The sequence below is a fragment of the Bubalus bubalis genome, chromosome 5, assembly GCF_019923935.1.
Source record: "Bubalus bubalis isolate 160015118507 breed Murrah chromosome 5, NDDB_SH_1, whole genome shotgun sequence".
Classification (NCBI taxonomy): Eukaryota; Metazoa; Chordata; class Mammalia; order Artiodactyla; family Bovidae; genus Bubalus; species Bubalus bubalis.
Window position 1 is genome coordinate 47564996 of NC_059161.1, and position 16747 is coordinate 47581742.

The 16747-nt window shown below is 35.5% G+C and overlaps 1 protein-coding gene across 8 annotated transcripts in view; it reads right to left on the reverse strand.

Annotated features, from left to right (window-relative positions):
• The window catches only part of AKT3 (AKT serine/threonine kinase 3), a 282616-nt gene that overhangs the window by 51501 nt on the left and 214368 nt on the right, over window positions 1-16747 (reverse strand). For 7 of the 8 annotated variants that reach the window (XM_045165620.1, XM_045165618.1, XM_006045843.4 and 4 more), the window contains 2 exons: window positions 8946-9068; window positions 1679-1807 (listed from right to left, as the gene is read on the reverse strand). In XM_045165620.1, coding sequence (XP_045021555.1) covers window positions 1679-1807; window positions 8946-9068 — 252 coding nt within the window. The remainder of the gene's footprint in view (window positions 1-1678; window positions 1808-8945; window positions 9069-16747) is intronic. The other variant, XM_045165619.1, reaches the window with a different exon arrangement.

Sequence of the window (16747 nt, forward strand, 5' to 3'; positions counted from 1 at the left end):
TGCAGAGGTGATGTGCAATTCCTGACACGAAGTCACAAAAGGGGATTCACAGAGAAATGTTTATAGCAGCATTATTGGCCAAAACCTGAAAGCAATCCAAATGTCCATCAGCTGCTGCATGGATAGACAAAATGTATTATATTCATACAGCAGAATATTATTTTGGCCATAAAAAGGAATGAAGTACCAAAAACATGCTAAAGCATGGATGAATCCTGAAAATAAACTGAGAGGCCAGACACAAGAGGCCATGTATTGTATGATTCCATTTGTATGAAACATTTAGAATAGACACACCTATAGTGACAAGTAGATTAGCAGTTGTCTAGCAGGAGGGGAGGTTAGGCAGGAGCTAACATGTATGGAGCTTCCTCGGTGGAGTGATGAAAATATTCTGGAATTAGATAGTGGTGGCGGTTGCACTGCACAACTCGGAACATGCTACAGGCCACTACTAGGCACTGAGAAGGCTGAATTTTATGGTACATGATAATAGAGTTTAAGAAATACACTATGAAGAGGAATTTTTTAAAAATTAATAAAACATTTCTTCATTGTTTGCTACGTTAAAAAAAAAAACAAAAAACCTGAAGCAGTTTCTTAACTGTTCCCTAGGACATTTTAGAACCCAAAGCCAAAACAGTCTGGCTACTCTGAAGCCGCAAGGTTATGAGGAAGCCAGGCCATATGGGGAAGCTGAGGCTTTTGAGAGCCCTGTAAGGCACCAGGTGACAGTCAGCATCAACTGTCAGACACCTGAAGTGGGGAGTTTCCAGATTCTGGCCTCCAGCCACAGAGTCACCCACCGCCGTGCCCTGTGTATCACAGAGCGGCCATTCCTGCTATCCTGACTCAGAACCTTCGATCACATGACATGGTTAGGGTTTGCAGTGGTCTGTTTTGCAGTAATAATAATGAGAACACTACCTAACACAGCCACCACAACCTCCTTTTATCTAGCTTCCTTCCCTTCATGACACATATTCACTGCATGACATTATGCTATATATTTATTTTCTTTCTGTCTCCCTCTACCAGAAGTGAGTTCCCTGAGAGCAGGGTCCTTTGTGTCTTGTTTCTATAACCACACACCCAGAAAAATATTCAATATATAGTAGATGAATAACGTATATTTGTTGAACAAACAAATCAGTGAATCACTATGGAATCCTCAGCATGGGAGGGCACTGGCTGAAGCTTGTTTTTGTTTGGCATGATTTCCAAAATGCAGCCACTGTCATTTTACTAACTTTTCCAGTGAAATCCTTTCTAATAATTAAGAATGAAAACCCACAAAATTACAAACACAAATTATCGTTGTTTCTTTGTTTCTAAGAAAAATCCAAAATGATTTATAAAACTGTTACCATTCTTGCTGAAGTCACTGAAATATTTAATTTTAATAAGTTAATAAAAATAGGCACAAAGAAAAAAAACACATATGGCCAACAAGTAAAAACTGACTTAATTTGATTGTAGTTACCAGTATTTTGTGCTGATTTATATATATTTTTGCCCTAGAATACCATGTTAAACAAGTGGGAGTAAAATAGATTTGATTCATGTTGAAATCCAGGTCAAAGTAGTACACATTGCAGTTTTTTTAAATGCTTAAATGGTTTACTTTGCAAAACATCAGTGTTATTTTTATTTTTCTGAAAATGGCAACACAGCCTACCTCTGGTGCCAGATACTCCGGTGTACCACAGAAAGTCTTCATGGTGGCTGCATCAGTGATCCCTTCTTTGCAAAGTCCAAAATCTGTGATTTTTATGTGGCCATCTTTATCCAGCATCAAATTCTCCAACTGCGTAGTAAGAAAACAGTCTTCAAAAATAGGAAAATACTGTTTTGAAAAATAACTGAATGATGAGTAAGATATTCTGGAAAGAGGACATAATTAGTAAAAGAACTTTTGATACTTACAAACCCTATAGCTGCCTAATTCATGTGTAAAAAGAAACATTTTATCAAATACTTTACAATAATAAACTGATTTTTAAACCCATGGGAGTAAAAGCCATTGCTGTCTTAGTCCTAAGAACTAAAGCCTAAATTAACTTTCGAAAGCAAACATCAATCTTCTTTTTCCCTTTTTAAAATAAAGTTTGATCTAAACCATTTCAAACAGACAAGTATCTTCTTCTAGATATGTACAGATGGTTTTCAACAATTTCTCTTGGGAGTCTATTGCTATTATAAAATATTTATTTACAGAAATGGTTCTTTGGTGGTGGCTGTAAATCAAACCTAAATCTTATTGTGTACGGTAAGGCAATATCTTCTCTTGCAGTTATTTGTAATAAAGAAATATCAACCCTTTTAAAGTTGGAACCTCTTTCAACCTATTAATACAAAAACAACAATCTTAAAAGAGATAACCAAATAGCCTCAAGTGAAAAATTAAGCAATGCAAGGGGGAAAAGAGCTTGTGCAAAGCTAATGCAATTAAAAACAGTAACAATAACTGATCTTATTCTTCCAATTTGAACCTAAAGTTATGATTATCACCATACAGAGATACACATGAGTTCTGAGTTGAAACTTTATAGTCATGTGTATCGATGGGGCCCCTAACCCTGCTCAGTCATGTACATATACCTAACGGAATACATAAGAAATGCATTCACAAAAAAACACATGTGAAAAAATTATATTAGCAGGATGAATGATAATTAACTTATTTGAGGAGTAGGTAATTATTCTACTCCTTAACATGATAATGTATGAAAGTGCCTACTCAAACTCTGAAGTCAATATCAAATTCAAAACAGAACTCCATATAGGAACATAGATACCAATTTTATAAAATGTGATGATGTTATACTGTTATATATTATCCAGTATCTTATAAACCAGAAACTAAATACAGTTAAGCAAGCTATGCTCAGTATAGCATACTTGGTATACTATACTTATAGTATAGCTTAAATATGCTGCCCAACTGAACTCAATGCTCAATACATGTTTCACGCGCTGCATAGACTTTAGGGAAGTGAGTCTGTTTGACTTGTCTACAGAGAGCTGAATGAACCCTAAATACATTGTTAAACCTTTTAAAAATGAATATTCTCTTATTTTATCTAAATTTAGCTAGACTGATTCTCTACTAACTGAATCCTGAAAATCAAACCCAATGTGCACAAATGGCAATACGTCCTAAATAGTAAAACTGATCAAAATGTCAAAAAAGAATTTGTCTACTTCTCTTTCCTCTTTTCTTTTCTTCTTCATGCTTCTGATTTTCTCCCTTTTCCCTTTCTCTTGAAAACAACACTCTCCTCTTCCTCCTACTTCTATCTTGCCAAAATGAGAAAGAGAAGTATATAATGGACTGTCTGCTGTGTTAAATATATGCTCTGTTCTTAATTTTTAAAAATATGCTTATTGTTCTAACATAGAAATACATTACAATATAAAAACAGAACCTTAAAATGCTATAAAGATCTTTTATAATACATAAGAATTCTTATAGAGACTTCAAATAATACATAACAATATTGAATAAAATATGTAGTTTAGTGTATATCACGCCAATTCACTTAATATGCTTTCTATGCACTGCAAAATAAAACTCTGCATGCACTAATGAGCTAACTGTCCACATTTTGACAAGACTATCTTGAAAAGCACAGATACAGAATATCAGAATATATACTGTTTTTAACAACAAGAAGTACATATATTTTAAAAATCTTGATCCATACCTAATTAGCTAATCTCATCTCCAAGATACCAAGGGTTGAGGGATGAGGAATGAAATGAGATTCAGGGGTAGGATTTGAGTGAAAAACAGGAATAGGATGAAAGTGACCAAGAATTCTCAGTTTGCCTACAACTGAGGAGGTTTCCCAGGATGAAGGATTTTTAATAAAAGTTCTATAACTGGGGAAGTTCCAGGCAAACTACGACAGCTAATCATTCCTTTGTTTTATTAATCGGCTTTATTACAATGATACAGTCAGAAATAAGGTCAGCCTACAGGAGGACTGAGAGATGGGGTAAAGGTCACGATAATGGGGACAAGGTGGCATACTGTATAGGAGGCAGTTGAGAGCAGTGTGGGTAAGACTATGGAATCAAGTCAGAGAACTTTAATGTAAATTCAAGTTCTACCCCTCACTGTGTAAGTAACCTCGTGTATGCTATTGATATATGCATCTCAGTGTGATCTATGACACACAGGTACAATCCACAATGCAACTGTTTTGAGAATTAAATGATACTGAATGGAGAACTTAATCAACAAATGTACTGATCATTTACTAAACATGGAGAGTTTAATGGCTGATTTATACTTTATCAACATGGTATGTGTTCTCCTAGACAACACTGTATGTTAAAGGAAAGAACAAAGTTCAGAAATGGAACCCTATAAAACACTTTTATCAGCTCTAATGACCTCATTAAAAACAGTTTTTAATATGCATCAATTTCTTTTCAATAAACAACAAATATTTTACAATTTTTGAGCCAGTTATTTTATAATGGTGTCCACTTTCTTCCATCAATTACTGTTCTTCTCTCACTATCCTGAAATGTCATTTTGCTGAGCATGTCATTTCCTATCAGTATGAAAAAAAGTCAGAAACGCATCACCTTAAAAAAATTATATCCCCAAATCTAATCTTATATAGAGATATATCGGGGGTAATTAAATATCCTGTCTGGTTAAGAACATAAATAATTTTATGAAGATGCATAACAAAGATTTCATTAAATATAAGAACCATTAGTTCTTATTGTGAACCTGCGATTCACAAAGGTGAAGGATACCTGGAAACCTTTCAAAAGCAGATCAATGGCTTAGAGATATCAAAAAACACCTGGAAATCACTGCCTTAGTGCACATGACATTAATGTAAGAAGATTTAAGTCAAATTATTTTTAGGAATCTTTCCACTGTGTAAAGGAGGAATAAAAATGTTTACAAATGGTCTTTCTTTGGTTCTCTCTCCTAAATCGAATGCTTTCCTTCTTCCTTTTTTTTTAAACCATAAAAAGGGAAATGTACACCACAACTGCCTGTTCAGGTACTCTCTATTATAAACACTAAATGCACCTGTTTTCTCTCCACTGTCAGTCTTAGCATCTAAGATTGAGGTCAGGGCATTACGATGATAGTTAATGGATACACCCCACTGGCAAAAGCAATGTATGAAGTTAAACAGAAGTGTGAAAGAAAAGATTATACATTCAAAATCTAGGTATTGCTTACTGTTTGTATCAGACGGTTGTTTGTTCTCTAATAGTTCATACTTTGAGGAAACAAATATATTAGACATACATCCCAGAGTTTCCATTTTAAAAAGGCAACATTTTTTATGGAGTTGAACTGGACAAGAATTATTTGACAGAGGATCTTGATTCGGTAGGTTTTGAAATCTTTTTTCCTCTGTGCTTCGTGAACAAGAAATGACAGCAAGAAAATACTATGCTCTTTCTGCTCTTGCTGGTGCCTAGAATAAAATTAAACTCTTGCTATTAGAAAGTTTACAAGTTTTTAACTTCTAAGTTTTTAAAAGCTGTCTAATATACAATTCATATATCATATATTCTAATATCTAGCTATGTAAAACACACACACACACATATATGTATTTTAGGTCTCATTTTATTTAAATGGCTGACATTTTGTGATTAAGCAAAGGAATTACAATAGAATTCCTAAGGGCTCTGACAACTATTGTAGCAACACAAACAAGTCCCTGCATTCACTCTTACAGTCCCACTTTAGCACAGCTGCATCAGTACCAAGACTGCCTCAGGCCCAAGAACACAGTGAGAAATTCCGCCCCTGCACCCTGCATATTCAGGTATATGGGCATCAAAGTGCCAAATGTTGTGACCCGTATGAACTTAATGATCATGGGATTAGGACAGTGTATTAAAATGCCGAAAGGAAATCTTTGAATCTTCCTAAACTGGAAAAAGAATTCACAATATACAACAGCAGAGATCACACCTAGACTGGGGTTTCAGAGTTACTACATTTAAGAACTTCCTACACTTGAGGAATATAGCCCAATACTCCATCTGAGTGTTAGAGGTGGAAGGGATTCATAGCAACAGTGGTTGAACATTTTTATAAAAGAGGGAATCCAGCGTAGTTAGAAGTGGGAGTTAGGGGACGTGTCTTCAATATACTTAAAACATTCCTTATTTTTGGCAGCTTTATTCAAATTTTAGATTTACAAAGATCACCTAGACTTAATCCAACGCATCCCCCCACCTAAAGTTCATTTCATTTCTAGAAAGGCTGACTGGTGTAATAAAAAGAACATTATACCTGGAGCTAGGATTCATGGAATCCAACAATCTTGACTATGTCACCAATTTAGTCCATTACTTCGAGTAAATCACTTACTAGGTTTCCAGTCTTCAGTGACCTTAGCTGTAAATTATGGGTCAGCTCTAAATTTCTACAACTGTACCTAAAGATCTCATTCTATCATGAAACAATATGGATATAAATAATACCTGTATAAATTCTGAATGTCTGACTTTTTATGTTATCCATTTTTCTTGGTGTAAATTCCATGGATCCTGTCCAATGCTACACATTTACTTAGACCTTTACATTAAGGCTATATTAAAACAGAAATAAATTTAGAGAGGAGAGGTCACTGAATTGTTTAGTAGTTTATGGCCTATTTATATGCTAACTACATGACTGGTATTCATATTGCAGGTTAATAAATTTAGTCTAATTTCATTATCAGAAAGGACAGAGCAACAAAACTCATTAAATGAGTGTCAATGTACTGATGAGTTGATTAATGAGAAATGATCAATGGAGATACTGACCAAAATCATCCCAATAATATCATTCCTTTTCAATGCTATCAATCAAGTGAGCATTCTTTTCTTTGTTTCTTTAGACTAATTCTCTGAGCTTTAAGCATTTTGGATATATTACTAAGTACGTCAAAATTATTCTTCTTTTCTTAAATCCAGGAATTCCTCCCCCTTATCCCCATAATAGGATTCATAAAATATAAAGTGGGGGTGGGGGGACGCGGACAATCAGGCAGGAAAGAGCTAACTACTTCTAAGTAAAAACAGAAATAACATATAACGTAAGTTTTGTCATATCATATAATTAAATTCTTTTTAAAAAATTCAGATTCAAGACATTTAAACATTATAGGATTATTTGGCCATGCAGACATCAGATACAGGGATGCTGAATTCTGCTACTCCTGGCTACAAAAGCTATAGGCTAAAGACAATCATAGTGTTGATTTATATCCATCTCTGATCTATTTCGGCACTAAGTTGATCATCTCTGATATAGATACAGTATAATAATTTTTTCTAAAAATAGAATTGCATAGCTTGTTTCATAAATAACATGTTAAGAAATGAGAAGATAATATAAAAACTGTAATGATGTCATATAGACATACACACTATATTTCACTGTCATCATGTAAAGTAATCTTTCTTGAGACAGTTACTTCTTAGGGATCATTCATAATACAGAGGTACATGATAGCAACATCTTGAAATAACTTAGACAATTGGTTAAGTAATTAGATAATTTAAGAATCACAGGTGTTTGAAAACAAGTGAGTGAGAGTGAGGGGTAACTGTGGCTTCTCTCATGTGCTGTAATATGTAGACATATACCTCATTCCCTGGTGGTTCAGATGGTAAAAGAATCTGCCTGCAATGTGGGAGACCCGGGTTCGATCCCTGGGTTGGAAAGATGCCCTGGAGAAGGGAATGGCCACCCACTCCAGTATTCTTGCCTGGAGAATTCCACGGACAGAGGAGCCTGGACTACAGTCCATGGGGTCACAAAGAGTTGGGCGCGACTGAGCAACTAACACACATACTTCATTTCACACAAACAGCATTTCATAAAAGACTAATATAACTTCTATTTCTACATGTAGAATTATGCTTTAAATGAACTCATACTTGATAAATAGAGCAATTCTATGTCAGACTTTAATAGGTGAAGATTATCATATCATTTACTTTTTAAGAAAGTTAAGATGGTCACATTTAGAACCTGTTCAGTGTGTCAGGATACAAATTTCCTTAATGTGGCCAATCTAAATGAAAACAGTGTAAAACAGTGTCGTGAGAATTACTACTACCTTTTATGAGCTACTCCAAGGGTCAGCAAAATATGGCCTGGGGGCGAAATCTTGTCTACCGCTTGTTTTTGTAATTAAAGTTTTACTGGAACACAGCCAGACATGCTCATGTTCATACTGCCCTTGGCTGCCTTCATCCTGCAACAGCAGCACTGAGGAGTCGCAAAAGATACTGTAAGAGCAGCAATGCCTAAAATATGTACTATCTGGCCTTCACAGAAAGTCTGCTAGTTCCTGAGCTATTCTGAGGGTCTTGTCAGAAAGAAACTTAAGAGAAATAAAGTCATTATCACTGATAAAACAAACACAGTGCTTTTAAAAATGGAAACTAAATAAATTGATAAAAGGCTGTATTAAAGTACTTCAGCTCTTTAAGCGCACTAAAAATTTAAAGTCAAAATCAAATATTTTCCTTCCCCTAAATAATCTTATCTACTATAAAAGTTTATCATAATACATCACAGGATGCTAGAATATAATAATGAAATTGACTTTAAAATGTCATTTGCAAAGTGACTACACATTGAATCAAATGTTTAACATTACTCATTACACTAACAGAAGAGTAGAGCTATTACTGGTAGATCGTTTTGATCAGAGCAGTCCAACATAACTTATTTTGCATGTCAAAAACTTGGACAGAAAAAGAACTACACATTTACCAGTGAATGAAATTTCCTGTCAGATACAGTGAACCATATTCTTAAACAGTGGTGGTGGTGTTTTTTTTTTCCCCAACTAGATCTTCTTTTCTTCAAACTGTGTAACTTTGTAATTACTTTGTGTTTGTCCCTATAGCCTTTGCAGAAACAAACTCTGATTACTTTTCTTTTTTACCTTGAGATCACGGTACACAATCTTTCCGGAATGTAGATAGTCCAAGGCAGAGACAATTTCTGCACCATAGAAACGTGTGCGGTCCTCGGAGAACACCCGCTCTCTCGACAAATGGAAAAACAGCTGCAGGGTAAACAGCAGGGACAGGACTGTAATAATTACTGATTTAGTGGGGGAAATTAACACAAACATAAAACACCTCTCATCACCATATTGTGATGATAGATAGTGTACTCTCAGTGGACACTGAGCACTCTTAGACAGCAGCTGGCTTATCTTTTCCAGGTTTCCAAGGGGAGACTGAGAACTGTTAAATCAGCGCTTTAATCAATATACCAATCTTGTTTAAGGCATTCTGTTTGCTACCCATTTAACCTTCAGTTACCAGAGGAAAAAGTATGCATCATCAGATTACATCTCCTCCTCCATATACTGTTGCTTCAACTCTTTCAAGGATTAGGTACTGAGACTTTATTAAAATAAATGAACCTAAGTAGAGATGCAACATTTCTACTTAATTATCTGATTCACACTTGATTTCAAAGAAAGGACTGCAGGTTTGTGGAACCTTATTTATATGAACTTTTAAATTCTACAACTCTTGATTCATCATGCTATATCTCTAGAAATGATTTCAATGTTTAAATCAATGCTTTCTACAATGAGAAATTGTGAGGCTTTACATTTTCAATTTATTTTAGTAATGCCCAAAATGTACTGAGAAGCTCCCATTATTCCCTTAATAATTCTCAATGTATATTCTTCCAATTTCAACAATAATTACCTATGATGCCAATCTTTTCACATGTAATCACTTAAAACGATAAGCCCATCCATTTCCTGTCAATCACCTAAAAAGATACTTCCCCTCAACAGTCAACAAGTATTAAGTGCTCATTGTGGTCAAGCATCCAGCTCCCAGTTTAGACAAGCTGTTTGTTTAAGGAACTGCCTGTCTCATCTCTCAGTTCAACCATGTATATGAGAAAGGAGCCGGTTCCATGCACTATGAATTGATTACTGACCTTTTTGCTGTACTGTTTCACTGTATTAAGAAATCCGTAATGAACAAGCAAAGAGTGTTTGCAGTGCTGAGTACATTGCCAGCATCACAATAGGTACTTAATACACGTCTTTGATTAAAAGTGATGAGCCAGTCAGTGTATCCTTCATTGCAAGATCAGAAATGAACTCTAACTTCACACGGATTACTTCTACAAACTGCTTCTAACCAAGATTTTTTTCTCACGCACCAAACCATAATTTAGGTAACAGAAAGCAGGTTCCTTACAGATTCCTTCTTCCCTTTTCCCGGAGAAGAAAATGGCAACTCACTCCCTGGAAAATCCCATGGACAGAGGATCCTGGTAGGCTACAGTCCATGGGGTCGCAAAGAATCAATCACGACTAAGCAACTTCACTTTCTTTTTACTTTCCCCTTTCCCACTTCCAACTCCACTTAAGAGTCTATCACTAAGATCAAAAGTAATGCATAACCCATTCTCCCAATAAAGAGAAGAAGTTAATATCATGTAACTATTGCCAAAAAAGACTCATTCAACGTTATAGTAAAACTAAAATATTTGGCAGACAGTCTCTAAACTTTAATGTTCTCTACTATACTGTCATATTTCATCAAATGTAAGATGCCACTGATTGTAACTTCACAAACATTTTATGTTAAGACCAAGAAAGAAAAAAAATTATGTGAATTAAAACTATAACACATCACCAAATATAAAAGGCCTTCTGATTGACGAAATTATTCAATGTGTCTTATAAATGATCAAATATACTATGCCCAAAATCATACCAATGTATAACTGGTATGTTTATAAGGGTATGCATATGAGGGATATGCTTCAAAATTGATTCATCTTATATAGACAAATACATTCTATTAACGGGATTTCCCTGGTGGCTCAGATGATAATGAATCTGCCTGCAATGTGGAAGACCTGGATTTGATCCCTGGGTCAGGAAGATTCCCTGGAGAAGGGAATGGATACCCACTCTAGTACTCTGGCCTGGAGAATTCCATGGAAAGAGAAGCCTGGAAGGCTACAGCCCACAGGGTCACAGAGAGTCAGACATGACTGAGCCACTAACACTTGCACTTTTCACTTCCTGCTATTAATACACTACTATTCAAACAAAGACAGGAAGTAGAAAGAAGCATGGATCGATCATCAGTACAACCATTCTGAAATCCTTCCAGGGCAAAGTAATTTCTGTCATCCTTTAACACAAAATATGGCTAATTTTGATGAAGAAACCCCTGTGATCTCTACGGTGATTTATGGCAGTCTTCTAATGAGATTAAAATAGTGGTTAGATTTCTAAACTTTCTTCATATAATGTCAAGCCTAGTACCCATTCATCTTCTATACAAAATATATAGATCCTCCCTAAATCAACATAATATATGCAGGCGTCTAGATCTTTATTTAGATCATAAATCTTCAATTTGTCTCCTAGCCAATTTCTGTAAAAGTATCAGCTAAAAAAAGCTACTTAAGGAGAAGAATCCTATTTATTTCTCTATCTGCTGTCCTCGGATGTCCATTCTTGCTACTTTATGGACCTTACTGTTTTCCAGCAGTCATGTATGGATGTGAGAGTTGGACCATAAAGAAAGCTGAGTGCCGAAGAATTGATGCTTTTGAACTGTGGTGTTGGAGAATTCTCTTGAAAGTCCCTTGGGCTGCAAAGAGATGCAACCAGTCTATTCTAAAGGATATCTGTCCTGAATATTCATTGGAAGGACTGATGCTAAAGCTGAAACTCCAATACTTTGGCCACCTGATGTGAAGAACTGACTCATTGGAAAAGACCTTGATGATAGGAAAGACTGAAGGTGGGAGGAGAAGGGAACAAGAGGATGAGATGGTTGGATGGCATCACCGATTTGATGGACATGAGTTTGAGTAAGCTCCAGGAGTTGGTGATAGACAGGGCAGCCTGGCATGCTGCAGTCCATGCGGTCGCAAAGAGTAGGACACTGCTGAGTGACTGAACTGAACTTGTTAACATAAGCAATGACCTTCGGTTCTGGAGCTTAGAATATCAATTATTATCCCCTTCTTCTTACAAACATTCCTTAGGTTTGGTACTGCAACTCCCCTGATTTTCCCTGAATATTCCCTCTAAGTTTCTACGTTGGCTTTGAACCAACTTTCCATTTAATGAGCATCAATCACTTTAAGGTCACTGGGAAGAGAAGAAGAGGGCATACAATGGTGATTAAGACATAATCTATAGATGTATAGATAACAAATGAGAGAGCTATGAGAAATTTTGTAATTCTGATATTAAAAATGCTTTGGAGGCAAAGGATGATTAATCTTTACTGGAATGATCTGAGAAGATTTCGTGGACAAAGAATTATCTCACTTACATTTCAAAGGATGGGATGTTTCACAAATGGAGAATATAAGGGAAGCATACAAAAGGGTGCCATGCAATTATACCCATCTTAATGTTCTGACCACAACCTAGTATAGTAAGCGCACATAGTAGGTAATTAATAAATGCATATGGAAGGAATTAACTCTAAAGAAAAAAAACAGTAATGGTAAAGAAACAGCAAGCAGGGAGTGCACAGAGCTGAAGAACAAAGATACCCATTCATGACAATGACAGAACTTAAGTAAAAAAAAAAAAAAAAGATGAGGTCAGTCTGTTTAGGACCTGGACTTCCACGATATGGTTTAGAGATTAATTCTGTAGATAAAGAGTGTCAAAGACATTGGGGTCAAAAAGTAGCATAATTTTAACAGACAACTCGGGCAGCAAGGAGAGAATCAATTTAAAATCTGAGGGACTTCCTGGTGGTTCAGTGGCTAAGGCTGTGCACTCCCAATGCAGGGAGCCCGAGTTCATTCTCTGGTCAGGGAACTAGATCCCACACGTCACAACTAAAGACCCAAACACTGCAACGAAGACCCAGCACAGCCAAACAAACAAATATATATTTTAAAAAGAAAAAAGAAAAAAAAAAACCTGAGACTAGTCAGGTAAACAATTGTTCACAAAGTGCAACAAAAGTTACTAAACACCAATTCAGTGCTGTAAAAAGCTGCAGACACAATGGAGGAAATTGTATCAATCTGAAAGAATGTAACTATTTGGTTAGAAAAACCAGACATACACAATTACATTAAAAATACATAGTTTTAAAATAGCACACTTTAAGAAGTGAGTAAGTATCTTTGGTAGTATAAGAAGTTACCTTTGAGCTGCTACAAGCTTCTGAGAAACCTTAACTAGAGCAGCAGCAGGAACAGACATTTCAATAGAGTCAATATCCCAGGGGGGATTAGCACGCACCATTTGGGCAAAGGCAGGAAGTGTTTCGAGGTTTCCAGCAGTGTGTTGCGTTGTTGCCAGGAGTGTAAAGGAAAAGAATGGGGCTGGGAACAGAGGGGCAACGGATTTCATCTTGACCTGTTGACATTTAAATAAGAACTATAGCACAGTTCAGGACTATGGGATCAAATGGTATAGAGATAAATAAGAGTCAGGATACTGTTAACATCAAGGAAGCAAAATTGTTGTTTTTCAGTCGCCAAGTCATGTCAGACTCTTTGCAACTCCATGGACTGCAGCATGCCAGGCCTCCCTGTTTCTCAGGATCCCCTAGAGTTTGCCCAAGTTCATGTCCATTGAATTGGTGATGACAGTCTGATGCTGGGAAGCAAGATACAGCCCAGAAATTCAGTAGAAACTGAAACAGAGTTAAGGTCAGAATTTTAGGGTATCACTACAGGGGTAAGGGCAGGGAAAAGAGGCAGAATAGGTATTAAGATAGAGTCCTAAAAGAAATACAAAAGAAAAAATATATGATACTTGGGGAATAAAGGATACAAAAGTTTCACCAAGAAAATTAACATTCACCAGACAAAGAAATTGGGTCATCTGTTATCTTTCAGGGAAGGGATGTCACACTTAGGTGGGCCAAGAAGAGCATATAAACTAGAAATGGTACATGACTCCTTTAGAAAAAAAGAATGAGATGAGCCAAGGTGTTACTACAACAGATTTTTTCTCAATACATAAATGCTTTCAAGAAAACTTTTGCCTGAAGAAATGACAGATGCTATGAAGCTACAATTCATATGGAACAGGCACATATCTAGAGAAAAACATGATCCGAAAGGATACACGCACCCCTATGCTCACCACAGCACTGCTGACAACAGCCAAGACACAGAAGCAACCTGAACATCCACTGACGGAGGAGAGGATAAAGAAGACGTGGGATACAGCTCAGCCACTAAAGAGTGAAATAATGCCATTTGCGGCAACCTAGATAGACCTACAGAGCGTCATACTAAGTGAACTCAGTCAGTCAGTGAAGAACAGATGCTGTGTGACACCCCATACATGCGGAATCTAAAAGGAAATGATACAAATGAATTTACTTACAAAACAGGAAGACTCACAGACTTAGTAAATGAACTTTAGATTGCCAGGGGGAAGGGATAGTTAGGGACTCTGGGAAGGTCATGTACACACTGCTATATTTAAAATGCATAACCAACAAGGACCTATTGTATAGCACATGTCTGCTCAATGTTATGTGTAGACTGGATGGGAGTAGGGTTGGGGGAGAATGGTTACATGTGTATGCATGGCTGAGTCCCTCTGCTGTTCACCTGAAACTATCACAACATTGTTAATGGGCTCTACCCCAACATAAATAAAGGGTTACGGTTAGGGGGAAAAAGATATACCAGTGATATCAGGCAGCCAGAACAGGTTACTTTATAAAAAGTTAAAATATAGTGAAGTTGATAATTATATATGATAAAGTGTATGGGAAAAATGACCATTTAATAAATGGTGCCACAATATTTACTTAACTTTGGAGAAAAGTAAAATTTGATTTTCACTTCACATCATAACAAAATTAATTTCATGTAATTTATAAACTAGAGAATATGAACCAATAGTTTCCTGATCTCAGGACACAAGAGGAAACAGAATCATAAAAGGAGGAACTGGTAGAATTAACTACATGAAATAGCAAAAATATAAATTGAATATTTACAACAAATATTACAGTGTATATGCATAATATAGAGAGAAATCATATTAAACAACACTAAAACATAAGGGGAAAAAAGAGAAAGGGCAAAGACAACATAAGAGGAATACAAATTATTATAGTATGTGAAAATATACCACCTTATAATAATCAATGAAGTAGAGATAAAACATAGGAAACAATTTAACACTTCAAGAAATATCATTATCAGTGAAAGTGTGAAGAGATACACACTGGTAGCTAGAATGTAAACATAAACCCTTTGTAGGACAACTGGCAATAGATATCAAACTAATTTTTTAAATACAGTTGTTCCTCTTAAAATTTCCTTAAAAAAAAAAAAGGAACGAAGAAATCTTCTACACAAGGATATTCTTGCACAGTATATATGACAAAAATGTGAAAACAGACTTTCAATCATGTTGAACATTTTTTAAATTAGATTTTTTTTTAATCTAACACAACAAAATAAATTTTAGATGTAACTGACAGCTAAATATAAAATATGAAACTAATTTTAAAAAGCAAAAAATAAAAAATTCATGGGACTAGACTTACCCTTTTGCCTGAAGCAACTAAACACAAATATTAGAAGGAATAAATGAAAATTGAGAAAAACACACAACAGAACTCTTTAGATAGTGGACAACAGGCAGTACAAGATGATGATCCCCATGAAAACAAAAGAGGTGAGTCCTAAAATCGCCTGCTTTCTGTCTGGAGGCATTTTCTAGAATGTTATACAGTAAAGAACATACCAAGCATAACACAGATGTCTCACTGTTGGAGAAATACATATCATATTTTGAGGTGGGTGAGATGGGTGAGGTGGGTAGCATTAGCAGGACAGAATACCAGTGAGGAAGAAGCTGTACAATTTACATAGTTGTCTGCATCTGATACCAAGTTACGCACGTACAAGAATAAGCAGAGGAGTAGGGATCTGTATGCCAAATAATTCCCAGACCTGAGAGACATTCCATTTCTAATCAGTCATTAGAATGTCATTATTGAACACAGAGGCATTCAATAGATATTTCAAAGAAGTCAGAGTAAAAGCTAAACCTACATTAACAAAGCTAACAAACAAGACTGTAGAATATCATATTTGTAAAAAAACTACTCTCCAGAATAAGATATACTACTCTTTGAAGGAAGACAATACAATCTAAACATTTAACGTAAAATTCAAAGTATCTAGTATCCAATCAACAGTTACTAGACATGAAAAGATGCAGGAAAATATGATGTATCACCAACAAAAAAATTAGTCATTAGACATAGACTTTAAAAAATAACAGGAAATGATGGAATTAACCTACAGAACTTTAAAGAAGCATATGAACATAAACAAGAGATAATGGAAATAGAAGATAAAGAGATATAAAGATATATATATAGAGAGAGAGAGATAAAGAGATATAGAGATAAAGATAAAGAGAAATAGAAATAAATAGGACTTTTAAAGATGAAATATGTAATATCTGAATAAAAATTTTATTAGATGGGATAAACAACAGATTAGACACTGCAAGAGAAAAGACCAATGAACATGAAATTATAGCAGAAGAAAACTATATGAACTGTACCTAAAAAAACAAACAAAAAAAAAGAATCTTAGTGACTTGTTGGATAGTATCCAGCAGTCTAACATGTAAATAATACCAGATCCTGAAAGAGAGAGGGAGACATCTGCAAAAAAAGCCTGAATTTTTCTACACTAGGAAAAAAAAGATAAATGCACAAAGTATTC